Source organism: Ictalurus furcatus, chromosome 2 (genome assembly GCF_023375685.1).
Source record: "Ictalurus furcatus strain D&B chromosome 2, Billie_1.0, whole genome shotgun sequence".
NCBI lineage: Eukaryota > Metazoa > Chordata > Actinopteri > Siluriformes > Ictaluridae > Ictalurus > Ictalurus furcatus.
In genome coordinates, this window is record NC_071256.1 from 26,966,117 (window position 1) to 26,989,866 (window position 23,750).

The following is a 23,750-nucleotide window of genomic DNA, read 5'->3' on the forward strand; positions in this document are numbered from 1 at the left end:
ATTATTATTATTAATACCCCACTTTTCATTGTATTTCTGAATGAGCGATCTCTTTATTTAGATTCAAAGTAATTAACTCTATAAAAGCCAATTTACTCCATACACTTATGTCAGTCTTATAATTTAATTGGACCCCAATTAGAGGTTAAACTGTATTATCTTGTTGTTGTTTTCTTTTCTTATATAATGTATTTATTTGTCCATTCAATCGTGCTGTAATTTTATTTGAATCTCTTTATATTTATGACCTGTATGCTTATATTTATGATTTGCACCTTGCTTGCGTATTTTGTCTTTGCTCAGTCCTAAACTGTGCTCCCTTTTTTTTTTTTTGTAAGTTGCCATGTTGGTTGGATTTGTAATTTTGAAAAGATAATAATAATAATAATAATAATAATAATAATAATAATAATAATAATAATAATAATATGTTCTATCCCCCAGATTACTGCCCGATTCTGTCACATTGAGGGTCCTTCCGCTGTTAACAAGGCGACGCCAGTCGTTTTGAGGGGTCCAAATTGTTTGCCTGATAACAAAAGCTAAACGAAAATCATTACTTTAAAACAAAAACTGATTTTCACACATCGTTCTTCATATAATTATTATAAATTTTTTAAGCATTTACATAGAAAATCAGACGTGATAATATGTGTGTGTGCAATATTTTTGATTAATCCACCGTTCAGGCACGACTGCTTAAAGCGCGGCAACGAGCGGCTCGGTTTGAAAACAAAACGGCAGTTCAGGTTGGTGTAATGATTTTGCTGATCAATAGTAAAATTGACTTTTTAAAACACAACTCAGCATATATGTGTTGTAAATACATACCAATATGGCATTGTTCTCAAGCCTTCTTGATGTAAATTTACCTAACACGAATAAAATAAATATTCGGAGGTAGCTTAATGGCTGAATATTAGCTTGAAAGTCACGTACGTGTACGTTAAATGTTTATATTTTTTAAACCATCCACGTATTCTTTTAATCAGAATGGACTCGGTAAAATAAAGAGCATACGAATTAAATTTCGGTGCAGTCAAAATGTTCACCCATTTAATATGATATATAGAAAAATAAACACAATGTAACTTAAACTGTACTACGTGTGCCTGTCCCTTAGTGTTATAGATATCAGTGTAACAGTATATCTTGTAAAAAATAGTTTGGGAGATATTCTTGTATTAATGTTATAGTTCATCACTTCGTGGAAAACAAAAAAAAAATTGATGACTCATCTGGTACTAGTCATGCTTTTGTCCAATGAAATGCTCTTTAGTATGTATATGTCCTGCCCCAGGGGTGGGTCTTGCTCTACAATATCAGCACATTGCAGCAAATATGGTTGAGGAGGAAAATGGTTTGGAGTTTATTCATTTCAAAGACAGTGGAAGTTGTGCAAGATGGCGGTTATGTGACGGGCCCTTTTTGGAGGTCTATATCAGACTGATGGAGAACACAATTCCATCTTTATACACCATCAGGGCTTCTCCATCAGTAAGAATAAGTAATAAATGTATCTTTATCTATTTAGACATTTTAGATTCCTCCTAGTGACGACCCTGTGACTCTCCATCACCACTAGAGCCGCTGGTTTACGACTTCAACACGCTACACTGACTTCCTGTTTCAGAAAGAAATACATTAGCGTATGGAATCAAAGCATGGCTCTCAAGCCATTTTAAAACAAGGAGGCACCACGTCTTAGTTATCAAGAATATTGTCTTAAATTGCATGAAAATGAAGTAAAACACCCTACACAAGGGCTACATTTGATTGTTACCATCACCATATAAAAATAGCTTTTTTTTTTTCTTACTGATATCAATACCATTGTGTTGCTGTTATCTCCTAAAAACAAAAGTGCAAGAGTTTCTTTTCTCATTCACCATTTTCCTGAGATGTCCAATACCATGATTGAAAAATCCATGTTGGTGTTGACAGCAGCATTACCATGAAAATTGAAGCTTTGGAATTTTGTTTGTTTTATTTCTATTACTTACCTTGCAGGAAATTGCAGCTCAACTGGACAAAGATGTTACAGAACGATGCATTGCATTACGTTGACCTGGAGAACACCGGGGAGGCTCTTATCGTGCTCATCGAGAGCAGTAAAGCTGAAGACGCCCTGAGGGTGGCACGGAAGAAACAGCAGGCACTTTTTGACCACCACACAGAGGCTAAGAAAACAGTTACTGAGCTTTTAAACAGTAAGTGATGATCAGCTACCATGATCCACCTGTCTGGCACTGATCGTTCTAAACATGAAGCTGTAACAAGCATTGATTTTATGATGTATTGTTCAGTGACTTAACCTTGTGTACATCTTAAGTACAGCTTCTGTTTTCTGCTCAAACACTGAAGTCATAGGAAATATGGTAAATTGAATATGAATCACTCCCCGTCCCCTCAATCTGTGCACACAGGCTTGGTGCACTCTGAGGAAGTTGTTGGACAGAAACTTTTGGATCTGGAGGGTCAGAAGAGCCAGATGATGCGGGAACTGGAGAAAGTGGAGCAGGAGGTGCAGCAGAGCCTGGCCAAAAGCCACACCTTGGACTCAGAGCTACAGTATCCTTCAGTCACATGCTGTTTCTGCACAGTATATACCTTTTGCTGTGATGTCATTTGTGTACACCAAAGGAGCAACATACACCAGTAACAATCTGCATTTCTCATCTTATTAAAATTAAAAAGTGTGGAAACAACAGTTTATAGCCATTTTAACAAATTATAACCGGAAGTAGCTTGCTTAATGGACAATATTAAATGTAGCTATGAATGAATACAAAAATGGTGTTCTTCTTTTTAAAAAAAAATTAAATAAATAAAAAAGTTTAAATGTTGCTAAATTGCTGTGGTATAAAAGGACTGAAAGTCTTCAGTATGTGCTGTTATAGGAAAATAATCAACCTTAGGGTGGTAGTCATTATTTTCATATAATGTTGTTTTATTCCTTACATACAACTTCTCTTTCTATGCTTTGCTGCTGTTGTTGTTGTTGTTGTTTTGTTTCTTTGACTTCATGTGTCAGATTCCTACAGAGAGAGCTGGAGAGACTCAAAGACAGTGAGAAGGAAATTCAGGCTCTGCAGCAGGAAGTAGATGAAGACACAACTGAAGTAATTCCCTCAGCCATGTAAGCAAATCCAGCTGATGGAGTACAACAAACTAACACACTGTCAGCTTGAGTTTTATATGGCACAGAATTGAGCTGTACGTTGTTGAATCCCTGTCAGTTTAATCCTGTGAATCCTTTGACAGTTTTATGTTTTCGTTTTCTTATAAAATTGACTTATGACTAGTTGTTGATGGTAGTAAATAACAGTTTGAAGACAACAATTCGATAAAAAGGAAAAGCATGAAATAGTGAGTTGCTAGGACTTAAAGTATTGATAGTGCATGACTTGATTTCACCCTTCAAGTTCTCCCACTCCACTGGTTTCCTCTTGCTGCTTGCATCAGATTTAAAACACTGATGCATGCCTGCCAATCCCCTAGCACTTCTTGACCAGTCCCCCCATCTCTCAGGGTACATGGAAGGCATGCATCAAGACTCTTCTCTGTTCTGGCACCTAGGTGGGGGAATGAACTTCACCTACATGTCCGAATAGCTGAGTCACTGGAGACCTACATCTTCATGGAGTATTTCACTATCAGTCAAAAGTTCAGGGTCACCCAGGAAATTTCAGAGTTTCCATAAAAACTCGTAATTTTATTAATCAAATGAGCTGTAAAATGATCCGCAAGTGTAGGCAAGACATTGACAAGGAAAGAAATAACGATTTTTGCTTGAAATAAGAATTTTGTCCTTCAATTTTTTTTCTTTCATCAAAGAATCCTCCCTTTGCAGTAGTTATAGCCTTGTAGACCTTTGGCATTCTAGCTGTCAATCTGTTGAGGTAATCTGAGGAAATTTCACCCCATGCTTCTTGAAGCACCTCCCACAAGTTGGATTGACTTGATGGGCAGATTCTATGAACCATATGGTAAGGTTACTCACACAAGAGATCACTAGGGTTGAGATCTGGCAACTGCTCCCTCAGACTATCACCTTTCATCCACCATGTTTAAAAGAGGCATCTCTCAAATGTTCTTTTTTGTGTTCCAAACACATCAAACTTAGATTTGTCTGTCCAGAACACCCCCACCCCCCATCTTCATCTGTGTTCTTTGGCCTATCTTAATCTCTTCCTTTTATTTGCCAGTCTCAGATATGGCTTTTTCTTTGCAACTCTGCCTAAAAGGCCAACACCCTGGAGTCGCCTTTTTGATGTTGAGACTGGTGGTTTGCCGTTCAATAAAGCTGCCAGCTGAGGACCAGTGAGATGTCAACTAGAGGAACTAGGAGAATTATGTACTTGTCTGTTGTGTTCTGGGGCCTCCCACTTCTTTCTTTCCTGCTTAGAGCCAGTTTGTGCTGCTCTTTGAAGAGAGTAATACATGCCATTGTATGAAATCTTCCGTTTCTTGGAAATTTGTCACATGGAATAGCCTGACAAGTTTCAGAAGAGAGTTGTGTTGGGTTTTTTATGTGGCTATTTTGAGTCTATAATCAAACCCACAAATGCTGATGCTCCAGATACTCATCATAGCCTAAATAAGGCCACTTCTATTGCTTCTTTAATCAACACAATGTTTTCAGCTGTGCTAACATCATTGCAAAAGGGTTTCTAATGATCAATTAGCCTTTTAACATGATAAACCTGGATTAGTTATCACAATGTGCTATTGGAACACAGGAGTGATGGTTGCTGAAAATAACACTTTATGCCTTCAGGTATGTAGAGATTCCATAAAAATTTTCTAGCTATATCAGTCATTTACAACATTAACAGTGTCTAAACTGTATTTTTGATCAATTTATGTTAATTTAAATGAAAAAAGTGCTTTTCTTTCAAAACCAGGGGAATTTCTAAGTGACCCCAAACTTTTGACTGGTATTGTAAAAAAAAAAATCTTGTTGTCTGTGTGTATTTCATACTATAGTACCTCCCCAGCAGAGTTTTTTTTACACTGATGGTATTCTAGTGAACCAGTATGAGGATGTATTTATTGATAGCGACTTCAAAGCACTTCTGTAAGTCGTTTTGGATAAGGACGTCTGCCAAATGCCATAAATATATGAAAGGTGCTAATGTAAACACTGTTATATTATATCCATAATAAATGTACTTTAGTTACACCAAGCATGCTGCTTATGTGTTGCAGATATTTAGCACAACTCTACTGCAAGGTTACCAGAATTCGACTCGAGTTGGGTACAGAGCCTCACATTTTACGTGGAGGTAAGGAACTCCATCCACAATGTGCTGTCATCTTCTCTTTCATCTTCGTCTCACTATATTTAGAGTAATACTCCATTATAATAAATATTGTATAAGTAATATAAGTTGTATATTACTTATATAAGTAAAATATTGTTGAAAAGTGGTAAGTAGTATATTGATGTAAGTAAAAAGTGGTGAATATTTCGGACATTAGTGCGTTGATTTGATGGCATTAAGGGTGACTTTAGCCCTTGCAGAAGAGCCTTGTTGACTCACAATCTGAGTCTGTAGTGTGAGAGTAGTCTGTCTCCTGTTACGTAAATCAGTTGGGGGTTTGAATCCCACCTCCACCCTGTGTGCACGGCGTGTGCATGTTCTCACCGTGCTTTGGGGGTTTCCTCCCCCAGTCCAAAGACATACGTTGTATACTGACAAATTGTCCATAGTGTGTGCGATTATATTTCTGCGATCGACTGACACTCAGTCCAAGGTGTCCTCCGCCTTGTGCCCTGAGTTCCCTGGGATAGGCTCCAGGCTCCCTGCGACCTTGTGTATGGATTATGGATGGATGGAAGTTCTACACATGAACAATAAACAAGAAGTGGGATGAGGCGTCAGCTAGCAGGGATACCAGAATGCTGTAATTTCCTTCCAATCTGTCTATAAATAGAATGAATATGCTTTACCTAATTATTACATTTATTTTTAATTAAATACTTAATATGTTTAAAAAGTAAAACTATATGAAGCTTTGGTTAGGTATTTGTATTCAGTCGGGGCGGAGGGGGTACAGCAATGCTAATGATCTGGCTTAGAACTGTTTAGAAATAAATCTGAAGCGTAGGACCAATGAGTGTTTTGCAGAAAGTGATTCAAGAAATAGATCAATTTTGCTTACACTATATGAATGCTTGCTGCAATTGTTTTTCATTTATTTCATCTTAATTATAATTTTGTTGAATCGGCTGAGTATTGAGAAAACGCATTTAATTATTAAACGCTTTTAGCAATATCAGGCATTATTACTGCAGCATATTCTTAACATTTGAGTATTGAATGAAAACAGCTAATATGCCAGTCACTAGAAGGCGCTGTGAATTCAGATAAAGGGTGCTTCTGAGGAGCAGTCCAGCACTACTAATCTACCCCACTTTTTAATGCTCAGACGAAAAAGTTATTAAAGGATTAAGATCTGAAGCAGCTGTTCTGTAACGGACAGCAAATCCGTCTGTATTTCCACTCACAGTTTATACAAACCAAAGTTTATTTCAGTGTGCTCCTTCAAATATGTTTTCTCTATAGTAACAGCTTATTTACAAATTTACATGGACTTGTATGGTGGATTTATGGGCGTCAACGCTTTGTAACAGTCAGTAAGATTTCAGTCACAGGAAAGTCCTCAACATAGAGGACTTTGTACTTTCCACTTTCTCGGTTACATGACAAGCTGCATGTTTTTTTTTTTTTTTCTGCCTGGTTAACTTCAAAAGGGTAGGCTGGTGAGGGGACTGCTGTTTATAGTAGTAACCGGAACTAAATTGTTTCGTGGACATTGCACAACATTAAATGTGTATAAAAAGTGTCATTCTTTAATAAATAAAAATCTTCAGTATTGGCAAATTGCTGTGGTATAAGAGCAATAAAACACTTTGGGATGTTCTGCTATTGGAAAATAATCAACTTCATGCTAGTAGCAGTGACTCTGCTTTGCGACAGATCACATCACACCAGCTTGTCGTTGATGATTTTCCTACAACAGCACGTCATGATGTTTTATTAGTTGTTTTCAAGAATAATTATTGTTAATCTTGTTTACATTGTAATAATATTATAATGTTTTCCTTTCCCCAGTTCACTATGGTCGAGATCTAGCAACTCCCATCAACATAGACACATTGAGCTGCTCCCCCTGTGAGGTCAGTGATGAGCTCTGGAGCCTCGTCAGCACAGACTGGTAGAATTCTGTTGGGCCATGTTGGATTTCATCTTAATCTTCCCTTATCATTTTTTTTTTTTTGTATCTTTTTATGTTTTTATAAATAATAAATAAATAAGTCCTACAGAATGAACTGAAATCTAGTGTACTACATACTTACTAAGTATGCAAAGCATATGTAACTTTATATACATAATGTACCAGTTCCACATTCACTTGTGTGCATTTTGGGAAAGGAAATGTCATCTCTCAAACAGGAACTCTACATTTTATTTTCATATATTTTACACCGTTTTAAAATGACAAGTTCATTATATGATTTTGTTTTATTGTGACAACATAACTCTTGTTAGTGCATATTTTAGTTGTTCCTTCTAATTTTTGGAATTGTTGAATATTTGAAAGTCAGGAGAGTTGCAGATTGTAAATGTCAACTTCTGTATGACGTTATAGGAAGATGAGCAATGACGGGTTGGTGTTATGCATTACCACTGACACTAAAGTTAATTATTTTCCTATAACAGCATGTCACAAAGTGTTTTATTCTTCTGAATGCAACAGCGATTTACCAGCTATACATTTTTATTATTAAAGAATGACACATCATAGTTTTAATGTTGTTTAATGCCTACGAGACAAGTTAATTCCTGTGTTCATTTACGTTATAACAGATATAAATGGGATTTTTAAGCTGGACAAATAACAGTCCATCAACTTTAAATCTCCATTCAGCAGCAGCCATGTGGTCAGAAAGTAACCACTGAGAAAGGGCAAGTGGATGATTAACACTCTGTGAATGGAAAAACTAAGCTAAACCTACAAGGTGTTCAACAAGTGTGACTTGTATAACAAAATGCCCAGTAAGTGTGTCGTTTTAAAATTCACTTCATGTTACATCACTGTACCTGACTAATGCATGAAGCTTACTGCAGTGTCTGAAATGTCAGGATGCAATGGGAGTATGTTGAACAAATATGTCAATTAGAATATGTTGAGCAAAATCTGCGAAAAAACATTACACGGTGGCTGAAAAAATACATAGCACGTAAGGGTGAATGTTTAAAGCGTATGTTGTAATTAATCAAAACATTGTTCATCAGTTCCTGACATTTCGACACCCTGTAGTATCTTGCTGTGTGTGTCCCCTCTGTCATCTGAATACGTAAGTAGTGTTACTTAGAAGGCAGTTCCTGGTGTTGAGTTACATTGAACGAGTGTAACAGAATATTGTGAATATTTGCACTGCATGTTTTTGTTTGCTGTGCCTCACCTGAGACAGGTGTGTTTAATACTTGGATTGAGAACCAGTTGGGGAGAAGTTCATTGTGTGTAGTCCTCTTTCTTGTACATCAGAAGAGGACTGCTCCCTTAAATGGAATTTTCTCTGGTGCAGATTTTCAGCTCTTAAGATTTAAACAGACATACTTATTTGCTCCTTTTATTCAATTAAATGTTCTCAGAAGAATCTGTTTCTGGATAAATACAGATATTTGCTGTATTTGTGTGAAAGGTTATCAGAGTAGAAAATTTCTCACGGTCGAAAATCATTTTAATTGCGTGACTATTTGATGTTTGTTTGTTGCTTACTGTCACTTAACAAATGACTCATGGTGTATGTATGTGCAGTTTCTGTGGTGAGGTGGGTGGGCAAATGTGTGTTGAAGTGTTGAGCATTTACGCTTCGGGCAGATTCTACCCTGGCACGAGTCTGTGACCCTGTTTCAAAATTTCCTGCCAAGGCAGTGGCAGACTTGGCACACGTCTTGCATTGAGGTTAGACCACACTGACACTAGTGCAGCTTAGTGACATTCCGGATAATGCAATGGCATACAAGGTCAAGTTCACACAAAGTCGCTTAATAACATTAAAAAACAAAACAAAACAGGAAATAATTGTAAAACTGCGAAGTTATCTGAATTCTGTTAAATTCTTTAATATGTACTTAATTTTAACATACACTACCTGACACAAGTTTAGACACACTTATTCTTTATTTTTATTTTTTTTCTCCACATTTTATAATATTAATAAAGTCATCAAAACTCTGGAATAACCCAAATGAAACTATGGGAATTATGTTGTGATAAAAAAAAAATTAAAAATCCACAATAAATCAAAATAATTTAGTATTTTAGCATCTTCAAAGTACACACCCTTTTTGCTTAGAATTTCCAGAAATGTATTGTGGGCGTTTTCTAAACCGATTTCTTGAGGAATCGCCCTGAGATGCTTTTTAAATAGTAATAATGCTGGACACTTATTGGCTGTTTTTTGGAATATTTCGCTCTGAGTTGTCCGTTTTTAAAAAATTTTTTTTTTTTTTTTGTAAATAAAATGTTAGCTTTCTAACAAAAGAAATGAATATGTTGGCACAATTATATTTTTGTCTACAACACCGATTTCAATCATTCAATCATTCAAACCTTCAAATAAAAAGGTTTTTAAGATCATGAGAAACATTTCTCCAAACTTTGACCGGTAGTATACTTCCAAATGTTAAGGAAAAATCTGACCATTTCATTTTAATTAAAGTCTTAAGGGGGAAAAGTGCAAAGTTTAAAAGTGCAAAGTTAACAGGCTTATGCGTGATATTTAAATATTTTTATATTATTTGCTTTATTGTCATCATGCATTTTATATATCAGTATATTAAAAATATTAAAGAAAATTTTCTGACCACCTATTTTTTTCGTGATGAATAACAGTGACTAAAGGCCAGTTAATCAACGATGAACTGGATTATATATAAACAAAACAAGAATGGTGCTACGCTGATGTTATCTCATTTTCGCTAAGTCACGAGACCCATGCTTCACTGTTCATTTGTGACCAAACAATGCAAAAAAAAGCCTCAAGTGTCGCTACATCTTCCTGTAGATCATGTGATACAGCAGAACAGCTGGTTTGCCGTCTGGCGCATGAGGCCAATGTAAGCCACCTTTGCCACAGGGGGAAAAGTGGATAGAAAAGGAACACAGGGCCAAAAGATTTCATATGAAGACTTTCTTTATTATAAAGGTACATATATACATTTGTGTATCATAATTTAGCAAAAGTACAAACCATTTTAAAAAAATTATCAAATACTACCTTTTATTAAAGGTAATAAAGACAAAGATATAAATATATTTTATATACATAAAAACATTAACACTGGATTATTCACTTTCTAATCAGCTACAAAACATGTCATCATCCCATAAAGTTTATTTTCTTTCCAATGCATTTGCTACAAAAATGTTTTAACTGTGTAACATTTGTAGTTACTGTAGAAATGGATGGATTGAACATGTTTGTTGGTATGATAATGAAACTGCCATTAATTCCCAAAAGTGCACTCCCATTAAACTGAAGGCTGAGTGGGATATTAGCTACATTACCTTCAGTCTGTCTTGTTTGCTGTCCAAGGATATATGAAAAGTTAATTTTGCATGCACCAGATCTTAGTGAACACTGCATGGTGTAGAAACCAAAATATTTCCCGAAGCATAATATCTTCGCTTTTAGACCATATGGTAGGTGCTTGACTTGAAGCACATTAACAAATATCATGTGACATCAAAGACACTGGTGGACAAGCCCAAAATCACAGTTACTGTAATATCTACCACTATGTCATACTTGCATTTTGTTTGCGCTTAAGTGCATGTTGCTTCACACCATATTGGATTTAAAGAGAGCACAGTTATTTTTTTAAAATCCTCAACGTAACTTTCACCATCTCATAGTAAATTAGAACACAAGAAAGTTCTCAAATGTTGGTTAGGCCCATACTGAAAGTTGTAATACGTTCTGAGGCTGTCTGTCTCTAATGCTTTCCTTGATATACAGTTATTAAAGCTATGTAATCAGTTCAGGAGTAAAGGATGCTCTTTTCAGTACAGTCTGACCAACTGACTCATTCTCTCAAGATACCCTTCATTATACCAGGCCTCAGTAAAACTCAGCCTTAACATTATTGTCCCAAAACTACACTCTTTGATATTTTGGGAAAAATAGCTTTGATAGTAGATGGTGTAAAATTCCCAGTGGAGACCGTCTCCAGGCCCTCTAGCCTGTGTGATGGCATCTCTGTTTTACTCGTGCTGCATTCCAGGAACGTTATTCCAAACTTCCTCACCTGTCCATCTTTTGTGATCAAGCAGTAGCTGCAGAGCAGTCTCAGTATGGCCTTACACATGTCTTTACTGGTTAATGTGTAGATTATTGGATTAAGCAATGAGTTAATCATAGCAAGTCCAAGAAAGTACTCTGCCTTTAAGAGTACCGGGCAGCTTTGGGCTGGACAAAAAAAATCCAATAAAAAGAGAAAAAAGAGTGGGAGCCAGCAGGCGATAAAAACACCCAGCACTATGGTGACTGTCTTCAACAGTGCCATGTACTTCTGGGACTTCTTTGCGAAACCTTTACGCTGTGGAGCACCAGCCAGCCGCTGTGTGTTGGACTTTACAACACGGAAGATGCGGACGTAGAGGACCACAATAGCCAGTAATACAGCAGAAAAGACTGTAATGCAGAAGAGAATGAAGCTCCTGGAGTACAGAGGCAGGACGGTCGAGCACTGGTTCAGGATACCCATGCAGTTCCAGCCCATAATGGGTAGCAGACCCAGAATGATCGAGAGCACCCAACTTACGCCAATCAGAGCAAACATGCGCCCACGCTTGGCCCCTTGGTATGGCTTCATCCGCACCATAGTCACATGCCGTTCAATAGCAATGGCCAAAAGGCTAATGATGGACGCAGCTAATGTGATGAAAACACCACCTTCTCTAATGAACCATTGGACAGGTGTCATTGTGAGCGTGTTGGCCCCTGATGTTATGATGTTCACCATGTAGGTAAATCCTGCCAACAAGTCTGAAAAAGTCAGGTTGCCCAGAAGGTAGTACATGGGCATGTGGAACTTTTTGTTCTTCCAAATAGCTACAAGAACCACTGCATTCTCCAACACAATTAGCAGACAGATAATAAGGAACACAATGTTTACAGGTTTCATGCCTTCTGTGTACCTGTTCCCAGTCAGCTTTCCTGTGAAGTTGTAGTGGTCTACGATGACCTGGTTACTTTGGTACTTCTTGAACATTCTGCTCAGGTATGTTGTATCAGAGGTCTTCGTGATCGTTGTTGGAGCTACAGCAACAAAATGTGATGCTTCCATCACGCCTGTAAAAATTCCTTTATGAGAATCCTCATCACAAACTAGTCCTTTGGGAGTTCATGACTCCACCATGAAAAGTTATAACTGATCCAAAAATGGTTGAGGTTTATTTAGTCAGATCTGTGTCGAAGCGCAGTTCTATCAGGAATCCATATGTCCAGAGGGCTTTTTGTTTTGGAAGAACCTAAAGTAACACAAAACGGATTTTTTTAAATCAACAAACCTTGAATGGATAATACAATTTCAATTCTTTTACATTCTTTTGGTGTAGTAACAAAACAGTCCTGGTAAAAGAAGGAACCAAAAAAAACATCACTACGCGGTGTTGATGATATAGAATTATGGAATAACGAACCAGGCAAGATTTCTCACATTAATAGAGGATTATAAATAGGGAGGATAAACAGAGCAAATGTAAAGCTGTTGAACAGGCCGCGAAGACAAACCAGAAAATCTGATTGATTAAAGAGGGAAAATACGGAGGGTGTGTTCAACATCTCAGCGCATAAAAAGCCTCCAGGCAAAACAATAAAACCGTTTACAAAACTGTTCTCATGGTTGAAACAAGTGGTAGGAGCGGTGTGGTGACTTCATCAGAAATACCTGTTTATGAGACGGCGTAGTTGTGGAGATGGAAAGATGAGGTACTGACGGCGTATTTACATGTCTGCACGCCTACAAACAGCCTTTAAGTAAATGTAACGGCTCTCTCTCTCTCTCTCTCTCTCTCTCGCTGTCTTTCTCACGCACAGAGTCAAACAAGGGTCTCTTCAAGTGCGCAAAAAAATATGAATAATCTAACCAAACAAAAGGAGGAAATCATTTAAAATGAGCAAAAACTGAATACTTTACTGTTTTACACAAAACGTGAATTTACACGGTACACGACAAAGCTTTTTCTTTTTTATATATTAGGAAAAACCTCATACCTGCATACTAGAAAACAGTATGTACATTGTCTTCCTGAGTAAAAGTTTACATAAAGCCTGAGAGAGTAACAACGAGATTCTGCAGAGTTTAAAGCGTATTCAGGAAACAAGACTCGACTTTGCTCGTATTCCCTAAAACATGGGCTAAAAAATTTTTGCCCCTATGAAAACGTACACTGATAGAACAAGTAAATATATAAATTAGCGTATATAAAACATACGCACCTCGGTAGTTTTCAGCAGGGAGATGTGAGCCTCTGTGCTCTCACTCTAGTAACTGAGCAGAACAGCCTGCAGTGAAAGAAGTGTATAAGACAGGATTAGACTTGCAATTTACTGCTCCTCCTTTCATCCCGCTTCTCTCTCTCTCTCTCTCTCTCTCTCTCGCTCTCTCTCTCTCTCTCTCCTTGGATGTATTTAACGAGGTGAAAATGAAAAACCACTCCTCTAGGTAAGCACAACTACAAGGCAAAGGTAAGCTTTTCACATGGCCTCGTTTGTGTGGAAATTAGTTGACAAGATGGCTAATGTTTGATGAAAATGATACACAGAGCCTTCTGTTCAAACCTGTTGATGAAAGTGTTTTGTTATGTAAAAATGCTCCTGGAGACAGTGAACAAGAAACATAGTGTAAGTTCTGCTTTGTGTATTTTCACGCCTATGTTCTTTCACCCGAAATCACACTCACACAAAGGCAAAAAGCATTGAAAGATCAAGTTCACAGCTATATATCAGAGTCATGGCCCTGTATGTATCACTGTGGCTCTCTGATTGGATTCCAGCGGGACTGTAGAGTTTACCCAGCTCTCTGCTTTAACATCTGCATCAACTCCATCAGCCATGTACCTGTTCATTAATCGAATCAGTCTCAAGGGAATAAAATACCTTTAAACTCTACATTTCTGCGGCTCTCTTCAGTGGTTTGACATCACCGATGCAGCTTATGGTTTGAAGCCTCTGTTCCCTGCGGAAAAAAAAAGAAACCCTCATAGAATTTGTAATGGTTATAATGTGAATTGTATTGGTTTTTAACGGAAACTCTAATGGTCCCTGTGGGTCTCTACTGGTATTTTGTTGCCTTCTATTGGTGGCATGTTATGTCTAGTGGATACCATTAAGGACCAATAATGGTAATGGTTTTAATGGTTAGCTGATGGTTTGAAATGGTATTTGTAGTGGAAACTATTCATTTCTGTTATGGTTTCTATTGGGGGGGTTTTCAGCAGGGTTGTTACATTGGTAAAAACTGCCATAGAAACAGAACAATCACTTGCTTGTAGATATGTGAAATGTGTAATGCAAGCCATTTTTTGGCAGTTTTTGCACACATTCTATCTAAAAAAAGAAAGAAAAATATGAGTATTTATCACGAGTAATGGCAAATATAGGGATTACGTAAGTAAAAGATCCAGCTATGGTGTTTACTACAGTAGGTGGATGGCTTTTTTAAACAGGAATTTCTGTCATTGTGACTGGAAGGAGAGGGATTTCCTTAAGAAACACCTATGAGGTCATTCCGGGCTGCGCTGTTCAGTGTACTTGCTCCATAGGGAACACACTGTCCTCTCAGTCAGACTGACCACCACCCTTCTTCTCCAGAGCGCAGCACACAGAACAATAGAAATACACGTCATCTTTTTTTGTGTGTGTCAGAGCAAAGCATGGAAGCTACATTCCAAACATTTGCAGACATTTTGGAAATGAATAGGGTTTTTTAAAAACATAAAATGCTTCTGCTAAAATTGCATTTTGCTTCTCTCCCATGACTTGTGTGTCCTGTTCACCTGTCAGAGGGTAGCATATTTTAACACTCTGCACATTCTTATGATTTTCAGTTGTGGTCAAACTGCCGCTGAGATCTGTCCTTTCGTCCTGTCAATCCCCTGCCCCCAGGCCCACCCACTGACTCACACTCTATAGACACCCCCCCTTGTGTGAGTGCAGACCCAGCATGTTACCTGAATTAACACACAAAATAGCCTGACACTTCTGTCTCAACTGCCTCCTACAGACAAAAACCCCAGCTCTTCATTCATTTCTAGAGCTTGGCACATATTTTTTCTTTGGTTTAACCACCAGACGTTTATACAGTTTGTCTCCAAGAGACTTGCTGCTGTGACATGAAACCTCTTGAAATCAGGAAGTCAGTAAAGGCTCCTATTAAAAACGGCCTTTTCTAAGTGGTTTTTCTGTTAATAATAATGCATCCGGCAGATTCTTGCTGACGTGGGACTATACGCAAATAAAACAGCAGAGTCTGTTTGGAAAGAATTTTCTCAGCAAAAATTATACTATCAGACAGCCCTTTTTTTTAATTAACAATTCTAGTGTGCATTGGCTAATTAGTATGCAGACACTTTGTCACCATTAGGCTGGTGTGGTTAAGGGATTGTAGGTTTCTTTTGTTTTTAGTGATCACCTATTCATTTTCATTCACGATGGTAGACCGCCCTTTAATGCAAAGGTTGAACGACTCACCAATTCTTCTATATTGAGTTAATTATACTTGACTCAAAGGCACAGCATGTGATCACAAGCTGTAACATTATTAACCCAAACAACCATTAATTTGCTTTGCACTGAATGGAGAAGGTGGGCCCTCATAATGTTAATCCAGGTTCTTGTTAAACCATTTTCTTACCTTGCCATGGTAATGTACAGCAGAGCTTTGGCATAATCTTGGAATAAGATCCAGCTTTCAAATGTAACATTTTTTTGGGGGTTGAAACAAAGGCCTTTAATTAATCAATAGTTAAAACACACTAAAAATACTTTTAAAAAGTTTCAGACATTAACTATTATACAGAGGAATTGACCACTGGAATTATTATTAATCAGACTCGCAACCAAGGTTCCTTTAAAAGAAATGTAGCACCCCAGTTGAAAACAGACCCTGGTTGGGTTTTTTTCTTCCTCCAGGCTTTTGTTTCACAGGAACATGCCAAGATTACAGTACATGTATCCCACCAGCCTTACTATAAAACCCTCTTTCTACTTTGTGGGAAGATCTGTATTTTTCCTCATTATTTCCCACCACTTGTTTTGTCATAATCATCATGATGCAGATTTTTCCAGAAACGGTGGTGTGTTATTTTAGGTGTCCAGCCTGAAATTCATGTGGCCGTGGATTAAAAGAGCAATTACCCTCATATTCCTGGCTGTTGTTCCTCAGCTGAGTGGAAAGCCTGGACCCTGAGGTCATGAGATTTCCTCCCTCATATGAGGTGGCTCGCCATGACCCTGGCTGTCTGTCACAACCCCTCAGCTACCTCAATGTAACGAGAGCGTTCACACATTGACTCGAACCTCAGGTGACATTTTCATCACTCATTCCTGTAAGGCAGTGTACACACTGTGTTACCTTAAAGATGAATAGAAGCTGTAAAACGAAACTGACTAGGTAGAGATCAGATGTGACACTGTTGATGCATTGTGTGTAAACAAGTTGGGCTGTATAAGCAGGGGTTAAATTGCTTTATGAAAATGTATGATAAGAGGCTTGAATGAAGTTTTTTGACATTTGTATTTGACATCTGGAAATGATTTTTAGTACACATATATTAACGAAAGGAACTTCTGAAATCAGTCTTGCTTGACTCTTATTCATTTATTCTTAGCAGTTTGCAGGACTCACTGCTTGTCTGTCTTCTGTCCCAATAAGCGTCCTAGGCTTCATCAACACCCTTTGGACTGAATGCCACTTTAACAAATACACCTATAATCACCACAACAAAGCTTTCATTTGATTGATGAATCCACTGTTATCCTGACAAGCATTCACTCTGTCGCACCCGACCACTCTTTTCAGTGGTTAATTCTATTAAATCTATAATTACATTGCACAGGGCAAGTCTTGCATTTATGGAAACGCTCTAATTTCTTTCCCATCCACTTTTCCCTTTAATTAATGCAGTCACATAACCTCGTGTTGCTCAGCTAAAGAGTGATTTATTTAATGAGGAAACTTTCTCTTGAAGTTTTTTTTTTGTGTGAAAGCCAGACAGCATTTATTGAAAGAAGGCTAGCTATAAAATGCAGATTATAGAGGAATGTGTCCATGTTCTGGATAAAACGCTGTAGCTGGTTTAATCTCCATCCAAATCAGAATTTCCTTCTTTTTTTTTCCTTTGCATGAGAGAAGGAGGGAGGGAGGGTGGGAGGGTCAGAGAAAAGAGGCAGTGTTTTGTCTATTTGTTGTAGTCAGTAGGGATTTCTGGAACAAATAAACACAGGAAGAGACTGCCTTTTGGGATGACTTGATTATAACTGAAACTCACCATATATGAAGATATACTTATATAGTATTACAAACATCCTTGTCTCTTGCATAAAGTTTTCAACCAGCTGTCCACCTGATTACAATAAGAATTTCCTGTAAATGAATCAAGATCAATCTCTTTGGTTGGCTTTCTGGGGAGCCCTTAAAGGTTGAAACGTATGGGAGTGTTTTCCAGTCAGAACTCTGTATAGGAAGCTAAGAACCCTTTACTATCCAAAGAAGCATTGAAGAACCACTGAAGGCTTCTTTTGTCTAAGAGTATATGTTTTCATTAATGGAGTTTTGCTTATTAAGTCCCTGGTTCCTTATGTTAAAGCTGATTTTGCAGATTGGTAAGATGAATTTGAATATTTAATTTTATAACTCTTTTTTTTTTTTTTTACTTAAACATTTAATTGGAATAGTCTTGTATGTCACAACTTTCTCAGCAGTCCATCCCATCCTTGCTAACTTCTAAGGCAATCATTTTGTAAATCCCCCCACTACCCCCACCCCCTACCCACTAACTTAAAGTCTCACGCCCCAACAGTTAACCCCTTCCCCCTTGACTCACTTATGGTTCCCCGCTCCCGCAGTCCCTTCTCTTATCTCTCCACCCACATGCTCTCTGATAAGCCCTCAGGCTTGTGGAGATTGGTCCCTGTAAAAAGACATTCCTTTCCAGAGTGTCAATGATACTGATGTCCCACCTACAGGTCTCATTTCGTGTACTCCACTTCATTACCATCACTTCTGGTTCACTCACTCCCATGATGCCATAGTAAATGACGTCAAATGCTCTTGTGGTGTGGTATGGTGAGGTGTGGTGGTGTGTGGTGTGGTGTGATGTAGTGTGGTGTGGTGAAAGCCACGTATTTTCCCACCTTTCCCTAATAATTGACAGAAGATGACTTCCAGATACACCAAGTCACTTTGCTATTAAGCTTTGAAATGATTTTGGTTTGGGACGGATTCCTTCTTATGAAGGATGAACGACGGGAAGCTTTCCCACATTAAAGCAAAAGGAGTCGTAGAAAAAGAGCACACTGGTCATGAATCATGAGAAGAAATAGCTTCAGCCCATCTGAATAATCATGCTGAAAAAGTCCCTCATGTGGCTGCGCTCTGTCACACACTCCATCGTTTTATTTGGGGGAGGTGGAGTGGAGGGTAGTGATGTGTGCAAGCATTCAGAATGAGAAACTGCATGCAGTACACGTACAGCTGTGTGGGAAAATTCAGACTCTGAGATATTTTAAAGTGTTTGTTAGTTATACATCTGTTTTTTTTTTCTCCACATCCTTCAAACATTCATAGCTAGATTCAGATGGTGACTGTGATTGTAGTTGTTTTCTAAGATGTAGAAGTGCTGTGAACACCTGGTATTAAGAGTTTTATTTATTAAAGTAATGCAGGAAAGATGTAGAAATAAAACTGCAGGAGGGTTGGAATTTCTTTGTAGAACACAAAAAGAGCAGGAAACGTCTGTGTTTATTATTCAGTTTGGTGAAAAAAGAAGGAAGATATGAAGCAAAGAGTTGCCAGGCTTATTTTAAAAACGGTGTAACTAATGGAAAGGGCTACTGTTCCATCTAAGACCTATGTGCACCCATAAAAATGCTGCCTTGTTTACATTTACATAAGTAAATTGCTGGATTGATAGGATGGGCCTTTTTGCTGGATTGCCATAAAATACCTATTGTTTAAGTAAAATTACATAATATTTACTAAAAATGTATAGTGTGTATGTGTTTCCCCTTTGTGCTGCCAAAACAGCTCTGACCCATCAAGACCCCTGTAACTTGCGAGGTGCACCCATCATGGATCGGATTTGTTTGTCCAAGTATGGATTGGATTGAGATCTGCGGAATTTGGAGGCCAAGTCAACACCTTGAACTCTTTATCACGTTCCACTTGTAGGCACTTTGAGTGATGGACAGCGGTCAGCACGGGCACTCTAACGGGAGTTGATTTCACTCTGACTGGAGGTGTGAGGCAAATGCGCTAACCACTATACTAGAACAGGGGGGCATGGGGGTTTACTGGATAGCACGTTTCCCTCGCACCTTCAGGGTTGGGGGTTCAACATGCAAGACATGTATGCAATTTCCAAATGTGAATGGGTGAATGTGTGTGCGATTGGTTGCCACCCTGTCTAGGGTGTCCCCTGCATTGCGCCCTAAATTCTCTGGGATATGCTCCAGGTTCCCTGTGACCCTGTGCAGGTTAACAGTATGGAAAATGGGTGGATGGATGGACTAGGTCAAAAAACTCAAAAATTCTGGGGTTCTTCATAAAACCTTTAAGTGTTCACTCAGTGAAACAACCAATTAACCCCTAAGAATTTTACATTTTCTAGCAATAAAAATAACCTGCAGCTAGGTCATAATAACCAATATTTGAAATACCCAAATTGTGATCCAGCTGACTTGGCTTCTTTTTAGTGTGGTAAAACCACACTGGTTGTACTACCAAGCTGTTCACTTATTGATGAAATCAGTTCCTGTTTAGACAACAGTACAATGTACAGAGCATAAGATCTAGACTTCCATCCAGCATCTTTCCTACACTATTAAATTACTGGCAGAGAATGGGTAAAAATGATTGGGGAATATAAAACCCACAAAGTTCTTTTCCACTCAAACAACTGGAAAACCTACTTATCTTTCTTCTTGCAAAAACAAAAAATAATAATTCTAATAAAATAGTTGTCAAGATCAGTGAGTCATGGCTTCACTAAGTACCAGGATATTTCACCCAAATCCTGAATGTGTCTGCCAAGAGGTTATGATCTGGCCATAGGGTTAGAGTTAAAAACCACAAAACCTTGAAGACACCCACACGGACATAGAGTGAAACTCCACGTTAACATTAACGCAATTAACACACATACAAATATTCACATAAATGGTTGCAGGGCAGAAAATTAAAGTTTTGCCATTGTCATCTCAGTCTCCAGATTTAAACTTCAAGGAGGTCCAAGATCCAGATACAAGTGTCTCCAATCTTATACCTTACAAAAAAGAGCTGTTATTCTCAGTGCTGTTATTCTCACCAGTGGAGGCTTCATCATTGCAGGGGTACAAAAGATTTTGAAACTGCCCTACTGAAGTCTTGATGTATGAAAATGCATTGTTTGAACTATTTAGCATCCTCAAATTTTAAGCTTAAAAAAATTCATCATGGCATGTATGTAAACTTTTTCAATAGTTCTAGAGTTGGCTGTATGCTAAACACAGGTCAAGAATCTTGTGTACCAAATGTGAATGTTTTGCTTATTATTACAACTAATGACATAAACAATGATTAAACGAGTCAGTCCAGTGTTCTCGTTGGGTCTCACGCTGTTGTTTTTGGATGGTGATCTTGGCCAGCTGAGGCTAATGTTGCATGACAAACGTTAACTTTCCACACAAGTCTATTTCATTATTTTCACATCGCACATCTAATGTTTAGTTTTGAGAGAACATTATTATTCTCACACAGCTACATTCAGGATTCAAAAGGAAACATTTAAATCTTCATTATTCGTGACCACATGGGGTTTTTTGCTGTTTTTCCCTTCCTCAAACATGCATTAGTTATGTGTTGCAGCTTCAGTGCTCTTTCAAACATAGCACATTAGCTTCAAATCACAAACATACACTTTTAGCATGTTGTTAACTATGCTGCTGGCCTCGTTCATTCCTTTCTGGTACCATTGTGGGTTTCGGGCACGGACACACTGCTGTTTATGTAGTTACTCAAATCTTAAAGAATTGTTTTCCTTTCTGCTGCTTTCCTGAAACTGTCTCGCATATCAAAGATGAATTATGGCCCTCTACTCTCAAAATTCTGGAAAGTGGCTTTGTTTGGATTCATAGAGCCAAGATATTTACACCCCCCCCCCCCCCCCCCCCGCATGAATGTTTTTCTTCCATAATTTCTGCACTACATTGTGATGCTAAGCATCTGCTCTAGTGTTGCATGTTTCTCTGTAAATGATATATGTGCACCCTTATCACTAATTTCCTTTAAGCCTAAGTTAGGCTTAGAAATATTTTCTAGCTGGAGTTTTAAAGCTTAATGCAGTAACAAAGAGCTTGATGTTGCATTTATATGTACAGTATAAAAAAAACAAATGTATATATATATTCATATATATGGGCCATGCTGTAGGGGCAAAACTTCACTGTACATGAGAGCTGAATGTGGTTACAGCAGACTGCTTTAACAGGAACTGAACTACTTTTGCTTTTTGTGGCTTTGTTGTTATTGGCAGCCTCACGTGTCCAGTGTTTGCATCTCTGGAATTCATTAAAACTGTTGCAATCTGGAGCTTTATCATAAAAAAAAACTTTCTCATCCATGGATAGAATGTTTAAGCTCAGTGGTTTACCAGAGGGACTTGCACTTGTAGCCATAGTGTTTTTTTTACAGTTGAGGTCATAAATTTACATATGCCTTGCAGAATGTTAGTAATTTATAAAATAATAATAAGAGGGATCATAAAAATTGCATTTTGTTTATTTAGTACTGCCCTGAATAAGCTATTTCACATAACAGACGTTTAAATATAGTCCAAAAGGCATAATACTAACTGAATTGACACAAGTGAACCAGTTCAAAAGTTTACATCACTTGATTCTTAATACTGTGTGTTGTCACCTGGGTGATCAACGACTGTTTTTATGTTTTGTGATAGCTGTTCATGAGTTTGTCCTGAGTAGTAAAACTGCCTACTGTTCTTCAGAAAAATCTGCACATTATTTGGTTTTCCAGCATCTTCTGCATATTTGACCCCTTTACAACAGTGGCTATATGATTTTGAGAGCCATCTTTTCACACTGAGGATAACTGAGGGACTCGTACACAACTATTACAAAAGGTGCAAACATTCACTGATGCTCAAGAAGGCAACATTAAGAGCCAGGGGTGTAAACTTTTGAACAGGATGATCAGTGTAAATTATTTTGTTTAAAGATTTTTTTTTTCATTTAGTACTGCCCTTCAGAGGCAGGAGAAATACATTCTAAAATATGGTGTTTCTGAGCAACTGCAGATTTGCAGGCCTGTAATAGTAATTTTCTGTCAGAACTGTTCAGGTCAAATTTGGCAGGTATTCCCTATACACCATCATTGCAGCTGTCAGATTAAGCTATGTGAAAGGGCACAGCAAATCCCAAACTGCAAAGTTGATTACTTTTGACAGTTCCCAAAGTGTTTTATTCCTCTTTTTCCACTACAACAATTTGCCAATGATATCATTTTTTAATTATATCGTTTTTTTAATAAATAAATTGTACTTTTTGTCCATTTATAGTAACATTTATGTTATGGAATGACCGCGAAACAAGTTCAGTTTTGTTATACCGGCTATAAACAATGGTTCTGTCACTTTCTCTTGACGTAAATGAGACTTAAACCACAAAATACAACATCCTCCATACAGGGGACTTTTGACTGTTACAAAGTCAACACTGGAGACTCTTTCCATAAAAGTAAAAACCAAATCTTGAACTACTATCAGAACTATTATATAAAAAACACCTTCTGACCAATCAAATTGGAAAATCCACCAGCACTGTGGGAAAATATTAATGCATTACGTTCTTGTTTGTAGATTTAAAGCACAATTGACTTAAGGTTACAGGCTGCTAATGCAAGACAGAGTCTGATCTCAAGTTGTTAATTGTTTTATATATTAAAGAACTTTTATGGTTGTAAGCTTTTTTTCCTCTGTTTTGTTTTTTGTTTCAGGTAGATAAACACAAGTATGCATTTTGACAGCTTGTCAAGTAAATTAGCCATATATGTCTAACATATGGGGACCACATGGCATCTGGCCAACATCAATCCACAATTATTTTGGGGAGATATAGTTATAGAACCATATTTTTGTAACTCATACATGATCAAAAATAATAACTTTTCCAATCATGTTTTTGTTGTGTTTTTCCCACGGTAATTTCACTGGTGTTTATCTTAAAACTTCCTAAAAGAGCATTTTGAGGACTTGATTAACCTGGTCTTCTTGCAAACCTACCTACATCTGGATGGCAGCAAATGGTTGTCATCACTCAATGATATAAGGTGTCATCGCACACAAAAGCTCAACACAAGCGAGCTTCAAAGATGAGAAACAGCTGAAGGGGCCCAGTTTAGCAGCCGGTGAGGGTCTGTCTTGTAAATCTGAACACAGTGATGTTGACAGGC

At 37.7% G+C, this 23,750-nt stretch overlaps 2 protein-coding genes across 2 annotated transcripts; one reads left to right on the top strand and one right to left on the bottom strand.

Moving 5' to 3' along the window:
* The first annotated feature begins 411 nt into the window (after positions 1-411).
* Positions 412-10,245, top strand: spc24 (SPC24 component of NDC80 kinetochore complex). Its single transcript, XM_053612022.1, has 6 exons — positions 412-749; positions 2,011-2,210; positions 2,427-2,571; positions 3,035-3,139; positions 5,212-5,288; positions 7,122-10,245. The coding sequence occupies exons 2-6, from the start codon at positions 2,036-2,038 to the stop codon at positions 7,226-7,228; spliced, it is 609 nt and encodes a 202-aa protein (XP_053467997.1). The 5' UTR covers positions 412-749; positions 2,011-2,035; the 3' UTR covers positions 7,229-10,245.
* Positions 10,246-10,505: 260 nt separating this feature from the next.
* Positions 10,506-13,698, bottom strand: s1pr5a (sphingosine-1-phosphate receptor 5a). The gene is made up of 2 exons (XM_053612011.1): positions 13,523-13,698; positions 10,506-12,552 (listed from the first exon to the last, which is right to left on the bottom strand). The coding sequence occupies exon 2, from the start codon at positions 12,366-12,368 to the stop codon at positions 11,163-11,165; it is 1,206 nt and encodes a 401-aa protein (XP_053467986.1). The 5' UTR covers positions 12,369-12,552; positions 13,523-13,698; the 3' UTR covers positions 10,506-11,162.
* Between the last annotated feature and the right edge of the window lie 10,052 nt (positions 13,699-23,750).

Bases quoted from the DNA above. Each gene is read 5' to 3' on its own strand.
- spc24 (XM_053612022.1), top strand. From the start codon at position 2,036: ATGTTACAGAACGATGCATTGCATTACGTTGACCTGGAGAACACCGGG. The intron at 3,140-5,211 runs GTAAGCAAATCC...TATGTGTTGCAG, and splicing joins GAAGTAATTCCCTCAGCCAT to ATATTTAGCACAACTCTACT. The intron at 5,289-7,121 runs GTAAGGAACTCC...TCCTTTCCCCAG, and splicing joins GCCTCACATTTTACGTGGAG to TTCACTATGGTCGAGATCTA.
- s1pr5a (XM_053612011.1), bottom strand. From the start codon at position 12,368: ATGGAAGCATCACATTTTGTTGCTGTAGCTCCAACAACGATCACGAAG.